Source organism: Pelophylax lessonae, assembly GCF_965119305.1.
Source record: "Pelophylax lessonae genome assembly, chromosome: 3".
NCBI lineage: Eukaryota > Metazoa > Chordata > Amphibia > Anura > Ranidae > Pelophylax > Pelophylax lessonae.
In genome coordinates, this window is record NC_138770.1 from 23,148,503 (window position 1) to 23,163,174 (window position 14,672).

The 14,672-nt window shown below is 46.4% G+C and overlaps 1 protein-coding gene across 1 annotated transcript in view; it reads right to left on the reverse strand.

The window, feature by feature from the left end:
• LOC309550248 (uncharacterized protein) overlaps window positions 1-14,672 on the reverse strand; it is a gene marked incomplete at its 3' end in the record, with an annotated part of 251,308 nt that overhangs the window by 2,037 nt on the left and 234,599 nt on the right. Inside the window, exons 2-8 of the mRNA XM_082250658.1 lie at window positions 8,001-8,129; window positions 7,739-7,873; window positions 7,449-7,652; window positions 4,988-5,134; window positions 2,783-2,887; window positions 2,532-2,696; window positions 42-1,048 (exon numbers count right to left, since the gene is read on the reverse strand). Of these exons, the coding sequence (XP_082106784.1) occupies window positions 42-1,048; window positions 2,532-2,696; window positions 2,783-2,887; window positions 4,988-5,134; window positions 7,449-7,652; window positions 7,739-7,873; window positions 8,001-8,096 (1,859 nt within the window). The 5' untranslated portion in view covers window positions 8,097-8,129. The remainder of the gene's footprint in view (window positions 1-41; window positions 1,049-2,531; window positions 2,697-2,782; window positions 2,888-4,987; window positions 5,135-7,448; window positions 7,653-7,738; window positions 7,874-8,000; window positions 8,130-14,672) is intronic.

A 14,672-nucleotide genomic window follows, 5' to 3' on the forward strand; every position in this document is an offset into this window, starting at 1 on the left:
GAAAACATTTCCCTCACTCAGAACAGGGAAGTGGCTCCTACCCTGTGTGTGATCTCTGATGTTTGTAAAAATTGGACTTGTCTGAAAAACATTTTCCGCACTCAGGACAGGAATACGGCTTCTCCCCCGTGTGAGATTTCTGATGTCTGCAAAGACTGGACTTCTGTGAAAAACTTTTCTCACACTCAGGACAGGAATATGGCTTCTCCCCCGTGTGAGATCTTTGATGTTTGGAAAGATCAGACTTCTGTGAAAAACATTTCCCACACTCAGGACAGGAATATGGCTTCTCCTCCGTGTGAGATCTCTGATGTCTGGAAAGATCTGATTTTTGTGAAAAACTTTTCCCACACTCAGGACAGGAATATGGCTTCTCCCTCGTGTGAGATCTCTGATGTGTGTAAAGATGTGACTTCTGTGAAAAACATTTCCCACACTCAGGACAGGAATATGGCTTTTCCCCCGTGTGAGATCTCTGATGTTTGGAAAGAATAAACTTCTGTGAAAAACATTTCCCACACTCAGGACAGGAATATGGCTTCTCCCTCGTGTGAGATCTCTGATGTGTGTAAAAATGTGACTTCTGTGAAAAACATTTCCCACACTCAGGACAGGAATATGGCTTTTCCCCCGTGTGAGATCTCTGATGTTTGGAAAGATCAGACTTCTGTGAAAAACATTTCCCACACTCAGGACAGGAATATGGCTTCTCCCTCGTGTGAGATCTCTGATGTGTGCAAAGATGTGACTTCTGTGAAAAACATTTTCCACACTCAGGACACGAATATGGCTTTTCCCCCGTGTGAGATCTCTGATGTTTGGAAAGATCAGACTTCTGTGCAAAACATTTCCCACACTCAGGACAAGAATATGGCTTCTCTCCTGTGTGAGATCTTATATGCACATTAAGTTTGGATTTAGAATGTAAACACTTCCCGCACTCAGTACAGGAAAACCTCTTATCTGTTGGAAGGACGGCACCGTCCCTCACAGTCTGAGGTTCCTCGCGATAAGAGGAATACGATGGTCCGGCACTGTCCCTTACAGTCTGAGGTTCCTCACGATAAGAGGAATACAATGGTCCGGCACTGTCCCTCACAGTCTGAGGTTCCTCAGGATAAGAGGAATACGATGGTCCCGCACTGTCCCTCACAGTCTGAGGTTCCTCAGGGTAAGAGGAATATGATGGTCCATCTACACTGTGTATTGCCGGATGGAGATTTGAGGTAGCCGGGTTTTCTCCTGGACTATACTGTGTGATGTCCTCATCTTCTACTTTACAGTCTGGAGACAAAGTGAGACAATCCTCTGAGGTTTTCCTCATCTCCCATCCATGTACTAAAATAGAATTACAAAGATTATTACTAGACATCAGCAGATTGGTTCCCCCTAAACCAGGACTCCGCCCACATCAGACAGCTTTGTCTCTGAGGATCTTACAATTCCCCCCTCAAGGTAACTAGTAAATGGTAGAGGGTGACTAGGTGTCCCAGGAGCCACACATCAAGTCAAGACCTGCTGTATGATAGTAAATGGCAGTCTCAGTCTGGACCTACGCTAGGTCACGCCTTGATGTGTGGGACACCTACTCACTATCTACCATTGCCTGTGCCTAGTAAATGGGTCCTCTGATCTCCTACCAGTTAATTTCTTTATTCATGGACCTTAGTCAGAGAGAGAGGAAACAACGAGAACTGTCTTTTATAGGAGTGACAGTGATGAGGGGATTATAGGACGAGTGTCCCCTCCCCCTCTATCTTTCATTGCCATCTTCCCAACACAAGAAGTCCTGCACTTCCTTATTTAGTCCGTGATTTAGTCATGAATAGCAGCGGGGCTGAGCCCCACCAGGGGTCGTAGAGTGAGGATGGGGGGAGAACAACCAAGATGAAGATTGGTTGTTCCTAAATACCACCATCATTGGGTTATTGACTGCTCCCTCATTATCACTTTCTGTTTAAGGTTCCAAAGTTTGAGGATGTTATCCCATTATTATCAACATGTAAAAGTCTGTCCTCCAATCAAATCATCAATGACCAGTTGGTAGGATATGGGTGTAACATAAGAGAATCCATATTATGTGTATATATAGCAGTGGATAGAGGGGAGAGAGCATAAGTCAGGTGTATGTAATGTACAATATAGAGTATATAGTGCAGGGGTCAGGAGTATGTAATGTACAACATAGAGTATATAGTGCAGGGGTCAGGAGTATGTAATGTACAACATAGAGTATGTAGTGCAGAGGTCAGGAGTATGTAATGTACAACATAGAGTATATAGTGCAGGGGTCTGGAGTATGTAATGTACAACATAGAGTATATAGTGCAGGGGTCAGGAGTATGTAATGTACAATATAAATTATACAGTGTATGGGTCAGAACTCATAATCTTGGTATTCAGTAATCAGTGGTGGCCTAAATGCTTACATGAGACAAGTTGCAGAGGTCCCACACCGCTGCCTCCCATCTCCTGAGACTGAATACATTGTTTCTATGTGTTTATCAGATGATGGGGGATCTAGGTGGAGCCTTCGTACTGCTCTCTCCTTTACAATAAAGTCTCCTCTTACCCGGTGATGTGAGGGGCGGCTGATTCTCCATCATGACGTCCTTGTAGAGATCCTTGTGTCCTTCTAAATACTCCCACTCCTCCATGGAGAAATAGACAGTGACATCCTGACACCTTATAGGAACCTGACACACACAATGATACAGTCACCATCCAGACACATCCCTTGTCTGTTACTGGATAATGTCCCAGAATTCCCAGCACCACTCACCTCTCCTGTCAGCAGCTCCATCATCTTCTTGGTGACTTCTAGAACCTTCTGTGTGTTGTGTCTTGTATGGATCAGGGATGGAGGTGGGGGGATGGTGATGGGATTCTGGATTCTCGAGGATCTTGTGGTCATATTATGTGAGATCTCTGATGTTTGGAAAGATCAGACTTCTGTGCAAAACATTTCCCACACTCAGGACAAGAATATGGCTTCTCTCCTGTGTGAGATCTTATATGCACATTAAGTTTGGATTTAGAATGTAAACACTTCCCGCACTCAGTACAGGAAAACCTCTTATCTGTTGGAAGGACGGCACCGTCCCTCACAGTCTGAGGTTCCTCGCGATAAGAGGAATACGATGGTCCGGCACTGTCCCTTACAGTCTGAGGTTCCTCACGATAAGAGGAATACAATGGTCCAGCACTGTCCCTTACAGTCTGAGGTTCCTCAGGATAAGAGGAATACGATGGTCCCGCACTGTCCCTCACAGTCTGAGGTTCCTCAGGGTAAGAGGAATATGATGGTCCATCTACACTGTGTATTGCCGGATGGAGATTTGAGGTAGCCGGGTTTTCTCCTGGACTATACTGTGTGATGTCCTCATCTTCTACTTTACAGTCTGGAGACAAAGTGAGACAATCCTCTGAGGTTTTCCTCATCTCCCATCCATGTACTAAAATAGAATTACAAAGATTATTACTAGACATCAGCAGATTGGTTCCCCCTAAACCAGGACTCCGCCCACATCAGACAGCTTTGTCTCTGAGGATCTTACAATTCCCCCCTCAAGGTAACTAGTAAATGGTAGAGGGTGACTAGGTGTCCCAGGAGCCACACATCAAGTCAAGACCTGCTGTATGATAGTAAATGGCAGTCTCAGTCTGGACCTACGCTAGGTCACGCCTTGATGTGTGGGACACCTACTCACTATCTACCATTGCCTGTGCCTAGTAAATGGGTCCTCTGATCTCCTACCAGTTAATTTCTTTATTCATGGACCTTAGTCAGAGAGAGAGGAAACAACGAGAACTGTCTTTTATAGGAGTGACAGTGATGAGGGGATTATAGGACGAGTGTCCCCTCCCCCTCTATCTTTCATTGCCATCTTCCCAACACAAGAAGTCCTGCACTTCCTTATTTAGTCCGTGATTTAGTCATGAATAGCAGCGGGGCTGAGCCCCACCAGGGGTCGTAGAGTGAGGATGGGGGGAGAACAACCAAGATGAAGATTGGTTGTTCCTAAATACCACCATCATTGGGTTATTGACTGCTCCCTCATTATCACTTTCTGTTTAAGGTTCCAAAGTTTGAGGATGTTATCCCATTATTATCAACATGTAAAAGTCTGTCCTCCAATCAAATCATCAATGACCAGTTGGTAGGATATGGGTGTAACATAAGAGAATCCATATTATGTGTATATATAGCAGTGGATAGAGGGGAGAGAGCATAAGTCAGGTGTATGTAATGTACAATATAGAGTATATAGTGCAGGGGTCAGGAGTATGTAATCTACAACATAGAGTATATAGTGAAGGGGTCAGGAGTATGTAATGTACAACATAGAGTATATAGTGCAGGGGTCAGGAGTATGTAATGTACAACATAGAGTATGTAGTGCAGAGGTCAGGAGTATGTAATGTACAACATAGAGTATATAGTGCAGGGGTCTGGAGTATGTAATGTACAACATAGAGTATATAGTGCAGGGGTCAGGAGTATGTAATGTACAATATAAATTATACAGTGTATGGGTCAGAACTCATAATCTTGGTATTCAGTAATCAGTGGTGGCCTAAATGCTTACATGAAACAAGTTGCAGAGGTCCCACACCGCTGCCTCCCATCTCCTGAGACTGAATACATTGTTTCTATGTGTTTATCAGATGATGGGGGATCTAGGTGGAGCCTTCGTACTGCTCTCTCCTTTACAATAAAGTCTCCTCTTACCCGGTGATGTGAGGGGCGGCTGATTCTCCATCATGACGTCCTTGTAGAGATCCTTGTGTCCTTCTAAATACTCCCACTCCTCCATGGAGAAATAGACAGTGACATCCTGACACCTTATAGGAACCTGACACACACAATGATACAGTCACCATCCAGACACATCCCTTGTCTGTTACTGGATAATGTCCCAGAATTCCCAGCACCACTCACCTCTCCTGTCAGCAGCTCCATCATCTTCTTGGTGACTTCTAGAACCTTCTGTGTGTTGTGTCTTGTATGGATCAGGGATGGAGGTGGGGGGATGGTGATGGGATTCTGGATTCTCGAGGATCTTGTGGTCATATTATGAGATCTCCTTCTTGTGTCATTTTCAGTAGATTTCTTCATTATTACTGTACAACTCTGTGATATAAAAAGATAAATATCACTCTCCCACAGGGACGTCTTATTATCATCATGGTCCCCTGGGTAAAGTAATGTACTTGGGTCCCTACCAGCCTGCTCAAATGTATGCACATAGTCTCAAAAACGAAAGTATAAAGAGATGATAGAATTAAACATATTTATTACTACTTTCAATATAATACATTTTAAACAATAAGAAAACATGCCACAAATCAAAGACTAATCAACACAGAGCAAAGTACAGGGGAGTAAAAGGGCACAGTACAGGGGAGTAGAGGGGCACGGTACAGGGGAGTAGAAGGGCATGGTACAGGGGAGAATAGGGGCACAGTACAGGGGAGAATAGGGGCACAGTACAGGGGAGAAGAGGGGCACAGTACAGGGGAGTAGAAGGGCATGGTGCAGAGGAGAATAGGGGCATGGTACAGGGGAGAAGAGGGGCATAGTACAGGGAAGAAGAAGGGCACAGTACAGGGGAGTAGAGGGGCACAGTACAGGGGAGTAAAGGGGGCACAGCACAGGGAAGAAGTACAGGGGAGAAGAGGGGCACGGTACAGGGGAGAAGAGGGGCACAGTACAGGGGAGAAGAAGGGCATGGTACAGGGGAGAAGAGGGGCACAGTACAGGGGAGAAGAAGGGCACGATACAGGGGAGAAGAGGGGCATGATACAGGGAAGTAGAGGGGCACAGTACAAGGGAGTAGAGGGGCACTGTACAAGGGAGTAGATGGGCACGGTACAACGGAGAAGAATGGCATGGTACACGGGAGAAGAAGGGCAGGGTACAGTGGAGAAGGAGGGCACAATACCAGGAGAGGAAAGGCACTGTACAGGGTAGAGGGAGGGGCATCATACAGGGGAGTAGAGGGGCACCCTACAGGGGAGTAGAAGGAAATGATACAGGGGAGTAGAAGGAGGGCACATTACAAGGGAGAAAGAGGGCACATTACAAGGGGGAAAGAGGGCACATTACAAGGGAGAAAAGGGGCACAGTACAGGGGAGAAAGAGGGCACGGTACAGGGGAGAAAGAGGGCACGGTACAGAGGAGAAAGAGGGCACGGTACAGGGGAGAAAGAGGGCACGGTACAGGAGAGGAGGGCACAGTATAGGGGAGTAAAGAGGCACAGGAAAAGGGAAATAGAGGGGCACGGGAAAAGGGGAGTAGAGGGGCACGGTAAAAGGGGAGTAGAGGGGCACGGGATGGTACAGAGGAGTAGAAGGGCACAGTACAGCGGAGTAGAAGGGCACAGTTCAGCAGAGTAGAAGGGCACAGTACAGCGGAGTAGAAGGGCACAGTACAGGGGAGAAAGAGGGCACAGTACAGGGGAGAAAGAGGGCACAGTACAGGGGAGAAAGAGGGCACAGTACAGGGGAGAAAGAGGGCACGGTACAGGGGAGAAGGAGGGCACGGTACAGGGGAGAAGGAGGGCACAGTACAGGGGAGTAAAGGGGCACGGTATGGTTCAGTGGAGTAGAAGGGCACAGTATAGCGGAGTAGAAGGGCACAGTTCAGCGGAGTAGAAGGGCACAGTAGAGGGGAGTAGAAGGGCACAGTAGAGGGAGCTATTCTCAAAAGTGTCAGTTAGTGACAGTTATATGTCCTCCACAATATCGCAGTCAGAAAGCTCTATTTGTGGGATGAAACATAAATGTTATTTCGGTACAGTGTCGCACGACTGCACAATTGTCAGTTAAAGTAACGCAGTGCCGTATAGCAAAAAAAATGGCTAGGGGGGTAAATCTTCCAGAGCTGAGATGGTTAACCGGCAAGACTGTCAGTACATGGTTCACACTGATTTTTAGGGCACTGATCATCAGTGCTGCCAATTAGTGCCTCCTCAGCAGGACTCTGAGCTGAGAGCATCTCTCTCATGCAGCTCAGAGCCTGCACTGATAGTTCCTCCTCCCTCACACAGATGGGAGAGGAGAGAGCCAATCTGCTCCATCTCCTCCCGCCCCTCTCCTCCTGTGTGCACCATGGGAAGGGTGAACCCCAGCAGCTGAATGATCAAATTCCGCTGCTTAGCTTCACACTTCCCATGGTGCACACAGGAGGAGAGGGGCGGGAGGAGAAGGAGCAGATCGTCTCTCTCTTTTCCCATCCATGCGAGGGAGGAGGAACTGTCAGTGCAGCACCTGGCTGTATGAGAGATGCTCAGAGTCCTGTGGCCAGCAACCCCGCTGGGGCCCCCCGACCCTGGTAGTTCCACCACTGGTACCTACAATTTATGTATTCATAGTACTTGTGTGGATGTTCTTGTTGATAAGCAGAACATCAGAAGTCTTAAAGTAACCCCTTCATTACACTCACCTCTCCAGTCAGCAGGCTGAGGATCTCCAGGGTGAGGTTCAATATCGTCTCATTCCGGGGAAATTCCTTCCTTACATTCTTCACAAAACTCAAATTCTGCTGATTGTCCATCATGACGTCCTTGTAGAGATCCTTGTGTCCTTCTAAATACTCCCACTCCTCCATGGAGAAATAGACAGTGACATCCTGACACCTTATAGGAACCTGACACACACAATGATACAGTCACCATCCAGACACATCCCTTGTCTGTTACTGGATAATGTCCCAGAATTCCCAGCACCGCTCACCTCTCCTGTCAGCAGCTCCATCATCTTCTTGGTGACTTCTAGAATCTTCTCCATGTTGTGTCTCTCAGGTTTTAGGGAGTCACATGGAGGCACTGTGATGGTCATATGATCACCTGACTTCACAAGAGGAAATCTCTGTATTAAGGACCCAATAGGAATATCATGTTAGAATCCCATAATCCTCCTCACCTCTCCGGTCAGGTCTGTGTTTTATTAATAGAGATAAGAGTTATGTCATGCAACCTCCCAGAATCCTCCTTACCTCTCTGGTCAGCAGGTAGATGATCTCCAGGGTGAGGTTTAGTATCTTCTCAGTCATGTGACTCCGGTCCTTCTCCATCCTCATTGGTGTCATCATTTGATCTATACAGGTCTCCTTGTAGACGGATAACTTTGGGAAATGAAAGTAGGAATATGGATGGTATTGGTCACACAATAATAGTATATGGATGTGAGAGGGGGGATAGGAGGGTTGCTGTATATTTAAGGACTACTACCCTCATGGGAACACATTTCGTTTGGACTGTTTAGTGTTTACATCATTTTCAAGGTCCTGGGACCCTCTTGACCTGCCGGATCAGAAATTCCCTTTCCTCTGTTGGGTTTGTTTGGTTTCTGAACTGGATTTGATTAGTATTAGATCTGCAGACATGGAATGATAAATAAGATCCTTCCATTGACTTGTTTGCTCTGAGGCAGTGCTGTGAGGTCAATGTAGGGTCATCATGATGTCCAGAAAGGGGAACTTGCTGACTTTTGGCCAGAGTTTCCGGCTAATCAGGATAATTGCCAGAACTCCAGCTGCAAGGCTCCAATCTTCGGCAGTTTGCTGACTAACAGGAGTGATGTCACCGTCACTCTCTGCAGTAAGAGAAGGGATTGGATTGGATAGCAGGAGGATGCTGCTGGTGGTGTAGAGAGCTGTGGGGGAGGAGTCTCTTCTTTTCCTTCCAATGGCAGCCCAATGTGGGTAGGAGGAGGACAGCTGAGGATGGGGTTTGTTTTATTGGTTGGCAAGTATTCTATAGTATCCAGGACATTGTACAGAGTGGCAGTGGGTTCCTGGGGCTCTGAGTTCCAGCACCAGGCACCGCCAAACCATGTGTCATGGGAAGGTATTGGACTGGCCAACCAGTAAGTGATGCTGCACAAACAGACCTCCTCAAAGAACAAGTGTCCTTCTTTGTTCTCTTTTGTGGCCTGCAACATATTTCTTCACCAGTGAGATGGTGAGCTGAAGGCTTCCTTCACGTGCTGGCAGGAGGTTCTTTAAGAAGTACGAGCAGTAAAGGAAGTAAGCAGGTGGCATGAGAGGACCATCAAAGATCAAGAGTCTCTATGAGCCCTAAAGCCCCCTCTTACCACAGAGCCTTACAGCCCGACTACCCTCTCAGAGTCCCCCAAAGTCCTTCAGGCACACTATCTTCTCAGAGATGTTCAGTCCGATTACTTCCTAAGAGGCCCCCAAAGTCCTTCAGCTACAGTTCCTCCTGAGGGGTCCCAGAGCCATTCAGATGCAGTAAACCCTTAGAGGTCCCAGAGTCCTTTAGTTCCGCTACCTTCTCAGAGACCCCTCAGCTCCTCTCCTTCCCTCAGAGCCCTCAGTATTTTCCTTTCTCTGACACCAATGATGGAACATATTCTTCTTGGCAGGCTGGGGAATGTTTTCTTCCTCCTGACCAGCAATGTAAGGGGCTCTATGCTCCATACCCCTGACCCCTGCACTCCATCATTGTGTTGGCTGCATATTGTAATGATTGCCCATTGGCTGCCTGTGTAGTGTAATAATTGTCCTTTGTAGGCCATGTATGGTCAGGATGGTCATTGTCTTCTCTATTTATTGTCAGTGCTGTTTGTTTAGAGGAACATATTACTAGAATGTATCTCCAAAAGGAAGAGAATGTTCCGGCCCCGTAAGAGGGGAAATGTTCTAAGCCTGAAGGGGTTAATCTAGGTTTCCACACTATATATGTGTGTATCATCATCTGCTGGAGATAAAAGAGGTCACAGTGACTATGGAGGAAGAGGACGGACATGACGGGGGGTTACTGGGTGTAAATAGAAAATAAGATCTTTTTTTTTCAACTTTAAATTTTTATTGGAATTTTAATTTAACAATTTCAACAATAACATTTACAATTATTTGTTACTTCTGTCTCATTGCTTGGTACATGGAACAGCAGTTAGGAAAATGAAGAAAAGATCTTATTACCTTCCACTCACCTCTCACCCGGAACTTCCTGTCTTTATTCCAGATCACTTCCTGTCTGTTCTTGATATCACTTCCTGTCCATATTCCATAGAAACTTCCTATCTGAGTATAAGTGAGATCTCCATCTTGTGGAGTTCAATGGAACTGCAGCCCTGAGAAACATCTCATAATAACCATTCCTGTTCAATATCTATTTTACATGGCTAAGTTCAAAACAAAGGTATAGAAAACAAACTCTGGAAATTGATCTTTTTGGATAAGGAAATGCAACAATATATCATAAACCTTTCAAATATATGTTAATACATTCAAAATGAACATGCTAATCATAAATTGCAAGGATGTAATGGTCACATAGGAATGGTGGTGGAGATCTCTTTATAGCAATTCCTTCAAGGGTTATATAAATAAAATAATTAATCCTGGAGTGAAAACATCTGTAAAGCAATACATAATATATTCATAATATATACATAATACATAATATATAAAAATATGTAAATGTGCAGCGCTAAACCAAAGTGATAATAATAAATAAATCACTCAAAGTAATGATAAAAAGTCTAAATATAGATAGAAGGTGAATATAAGTCCCAAGTGAAAAAAGGTGAAAATTAAAGTCCAGGGTGATGTGTGTGATCACAGTTGACGCTAGATCCCAGCACCAGTAAGGAAACATACATATGCGCTCACCAGAGGGACTAGACCCAAAATACCATATAGTAAATGGGTCAGATGGGCTCAGAAGGTATCAGGTGGGTCTCCAGATAAGTGCTGCAGCTACGGACATTTAAGGTTGCAATCACGCCATGAGCAGACCCTACCAATGGATCCTCCTCTCTGGTAAGCAGAGAGCAATATAAATTTACCTGGCATTCTCTCTGGCTACAGCGCAGTCTAAAGAAGCTGTTAACCACTTGCCGACCGCCGCACGACTATCTACGTGGGCGGTCAGCCCCTCACAGGCAAAGTGATGTAGGTCTACGTCGCTCGCCTGTGAGGGTTTAGGGAGCGAGCGCGCGCCGCCGGAGGCGCGCTCCCGCGTGGTCACGGACCCCCCCGCGCGTGTGACCGGCGGACCCGATCGCCGCCGGCCACTCTGCGATCGGCGGGGGAGAGGGAGAAAGTCAGGCAGCTTGTGTAAACAAGCCACCTGTCATTCTCCCCTCTGTATGAGAGATGATCACATGGATCTACTATGTAGATCCATTGATCACTCTGCATACAGTTGAAGCCCCAGCAAATCACAGTTAGAAGCACGCCCCTAGGGACACACACAGCCCCTCCCTCTCAAATAAAGTTAACCCCTTCACTACCAGTGTATTTTTACAGTAACAGTGCATATATATAGCACTGATTACTGTAGAAATGTCACTGGTAACCCCAAAAGTGTCAAAAATGTCAGTCAAGGGTCCGATCTGTCCGCCGCTTTGTCGCAGTACCGCAAAAAAAATCGCAGATCGCCGCCATTACGCGTTAAAAAAAAAACAACAAAAATGACAAAAATCTTTCCCTTTGTTAGTAAACGCAATAACCTTTGCGCAAACCAATCAAAATACGCTTTTTGCGATTTTTTTTACCAAACATAGGTAGCATAAAACAAATTGGCCGAAAATATTAAAAAATTTTGATTTTTACATTTATTTTTGGGGGAATTTCATATAAAAAAAAGGGAAAAATATTGCTATTTTTGCAAAATTGACGCTCTTTTTTTGTTTATAGCGCGTGATCAAAAAATCGCACAGGTGATCAAATACCGCCAAAAGAAAGCTCTGTTTGTGGGAAAAAAAGGACGCCAAATTCGTTTAGGTACAGCGTCGCACGACCGCGCAATTGTCCGTTAAAGTCACACAGTGCCGAATCGCAAAATACCCCCTGGTCAGGAAGGGGGTAAAATCTTCCGGGGCTTAAGTGGTTAAGGACCCACTGATTATATCAGCATTATGTGATGTCATACGAGGTACTCAGGACCCACAGCTTATTTACACTAATTTACACTATGTTTGCCTTGTTTGGTTTATCCCTCCATGTCATTTGGTGAATGAGAGTCTTCATCTTGCTTATCTGGAGACCCACCTGATACCTTGTGAGCCCATCTGACCCATCTACTATATGGTATTTTGGGTCCAGTCCCTCTGGTGAGCGCATATGTATGTTTCCTTACTGGTGCTGGGATCTAGCGTCAACTGTGATCATACACATCACCCTGGACTTTAATTCTCACCTTTTTCTCACTTGGGACTTATATTCACCTTCTATCTATATTTACACTTTTTATCATTACTTTGAGTGATTTATTCATTATTATCACTTTGGTTTAGCGCTGCACATTTACATATTTTTACTTTTTGTCAATGTATTTGTCAGTTGAGTGTGCTAGCTGCTATCTTTATTATTAGCGCAGTATATTACATTTTCTTCTTTTATAAATAATATATAAACTGGGTCATCCACTTCATCCATAAAGGCATTGCGATTCCAGATCTTCTAGATCACATAGAAGGAGGACTCATCGATGATTTCATACATTTGTTTGGGAGGATAGAAGAATCCTCAGAAGGGAGCATGTAGGATAGGGTGACCAGACGTCCCCGGTTTCCTGGGGACAGTCCCCAGATTGAGGACACCATCCCGGACCAAGTATGTCCCCGGTTCTGTTCCCAGATTCAGGGGCGGCACCAATGGCTTCCAAAGGGGGTGGTGGTTCACCATGGATGCCACACATTGGGGGGGGGGGTTGTCAGGCCAGTGCCCCTACTTAGGATGCCCCATAAGTGTTGCCAACCCTCCGTGAATATACAGATGGCTGCATCTGTCACACTGCTGAGTGTCTGTGTTCCCTTCTCATGGAGCACAGACAGTACAGCTGCCCCCTCCTCAGAGAATGGAAGAGGCTGGATCGCCTCTGCTTCTTCCCGCCCCTCCCTCGCTGTATCTGCCCACACTCCAGCAGCCCGTGTGCTGGGTGTGAATAGGATGTGTGGGCGGGAAGTTCACTGTAATCCTGAAGCTGCTGTGACTGAGCTGAGAGCCCTCAGGGACTGAAGTGACTGAGCTGAGAGCCCTCAGGGACTGAAGGGACTGAGCTGAGAGCCCTCAGGGACTGAAGTGACTGAGCTGAGAGCCCTCAGGGACTGAAGGGACTGAGCTGAGAGCCCTCAGGGACTGAAGTGACTGATCTGAGAGCCCTCAGGGACTGAAGTGACTGAGCTGAGAGCCCTCAGGGACTGAAGTGACTGAGCTGAGAGCCCTCAGGGACTGAAGGGACTGAGCTGAGAGCCCTCAGGGACTGAAGGGACTGAGCTGAGAGCCCTCAGGGACTGAAGTGACTGATCTGAGAGCCCTCAGGGACTGAAGTGACTGAGCTGAGAGCCCTCAGGGACTGAAGTGACTGAGCTGAGAGCCCTCAGGGACTGAAGTGAGTGAGCTGTGACCGGATTCCACCCCCCCCCCCCTCCTCCTTCCTGCTCTTCCTTCTCTCTCTCCCCCTCCCAAGCTTAGAACAGTATTTTGTCCTATGTGTTTTTAAGTGGTAGTTAGGGGTTAAAGAGGCAGTGAGGAAATGCAATATCCCCTCCTCACTGCATGTCAAATGCTTCTGAAAAGGGACCTAAGCATGGCTCACATTTCAGTGCAGTCGTTTCTGACCATCTCTTGCATAATATCCGCAGTGTCTGATCATCTCTTCTATTATGGCTGCAGTCTCCGACCGTCCCCTGTACTATGTCCGCAGTCTCTGACCATTTCCTGTATCATGTCCGCAGTCTCTGACCACCCCCTGTACTATGTCCACAGTCTCTGACCACCCCCTGTACTATGTCCGCAGTCACTGACCACCCCCTGTACTATGTCCGCAGTCTCTGACCACCCCCTGTACTATGTCCACAGTCTCTGATCACCCCCCTCTACTATGTCTGCAGTCTCTGACCATCCCCTGTACTATGTCCGCAGTCTCTGACCATCTCCTGTACTATGTCCGCAGTATCTGCCCATCTACTGTATCATGTCTGCAGTCTCTGACCACCTCCTGTACCATGTCCGCAGTCTCTGATCACCCCCTGTACCATGTCCGCAGTCTCTGACCATCCCCTGTACTATGTCAGCAGTCTGTGACCACCCCCTGTACTATGTCCACAGGCTCTGACCACCCCCTGTACTATGTTCGCAGTCACGGACCACCCCCTGTACTATGTCCGCAGTCACGGACCACCCCCTGTACTATGTCTGCAGAATCTGACCATCCCCTGTACTGTGTCTGCAGTCTCTGACCATCCCCTGTACTGTGTCAGCAGTCTCTGACCATCTCCTGCACTATGTCCGCAGTCTCTGACCATCTCCTGCACTATGTCCGCAGTCTCTGACCATCTCCTGTACTATGTCCGCAGTCTCTGACCATCTCATGAACTATTTGAGGAAAATATGCTTATAAAATAGTTTACCATCTGCCAAAAAAATAATAATAATAATAATAATGTCCCAGGATTTCATTTTAAATATCTGGTCACCCTAATGTAGGATGACATGAAAGGGTCCTGACCGGTGACATCATCCTAACATAATTATTACGCCCATTAACTGGAGCGAGCTCGTTGGGGTGATAAAGCCAATCTGTAAACACTGTGTAGACGTTATCCAAGAACTCAGCACATTCCAGGTGAGGAGAACGTGTCAATGTGAATTCAGTCTGTCATTTATCATAGATAGAATTATCTCTTCAGGAAA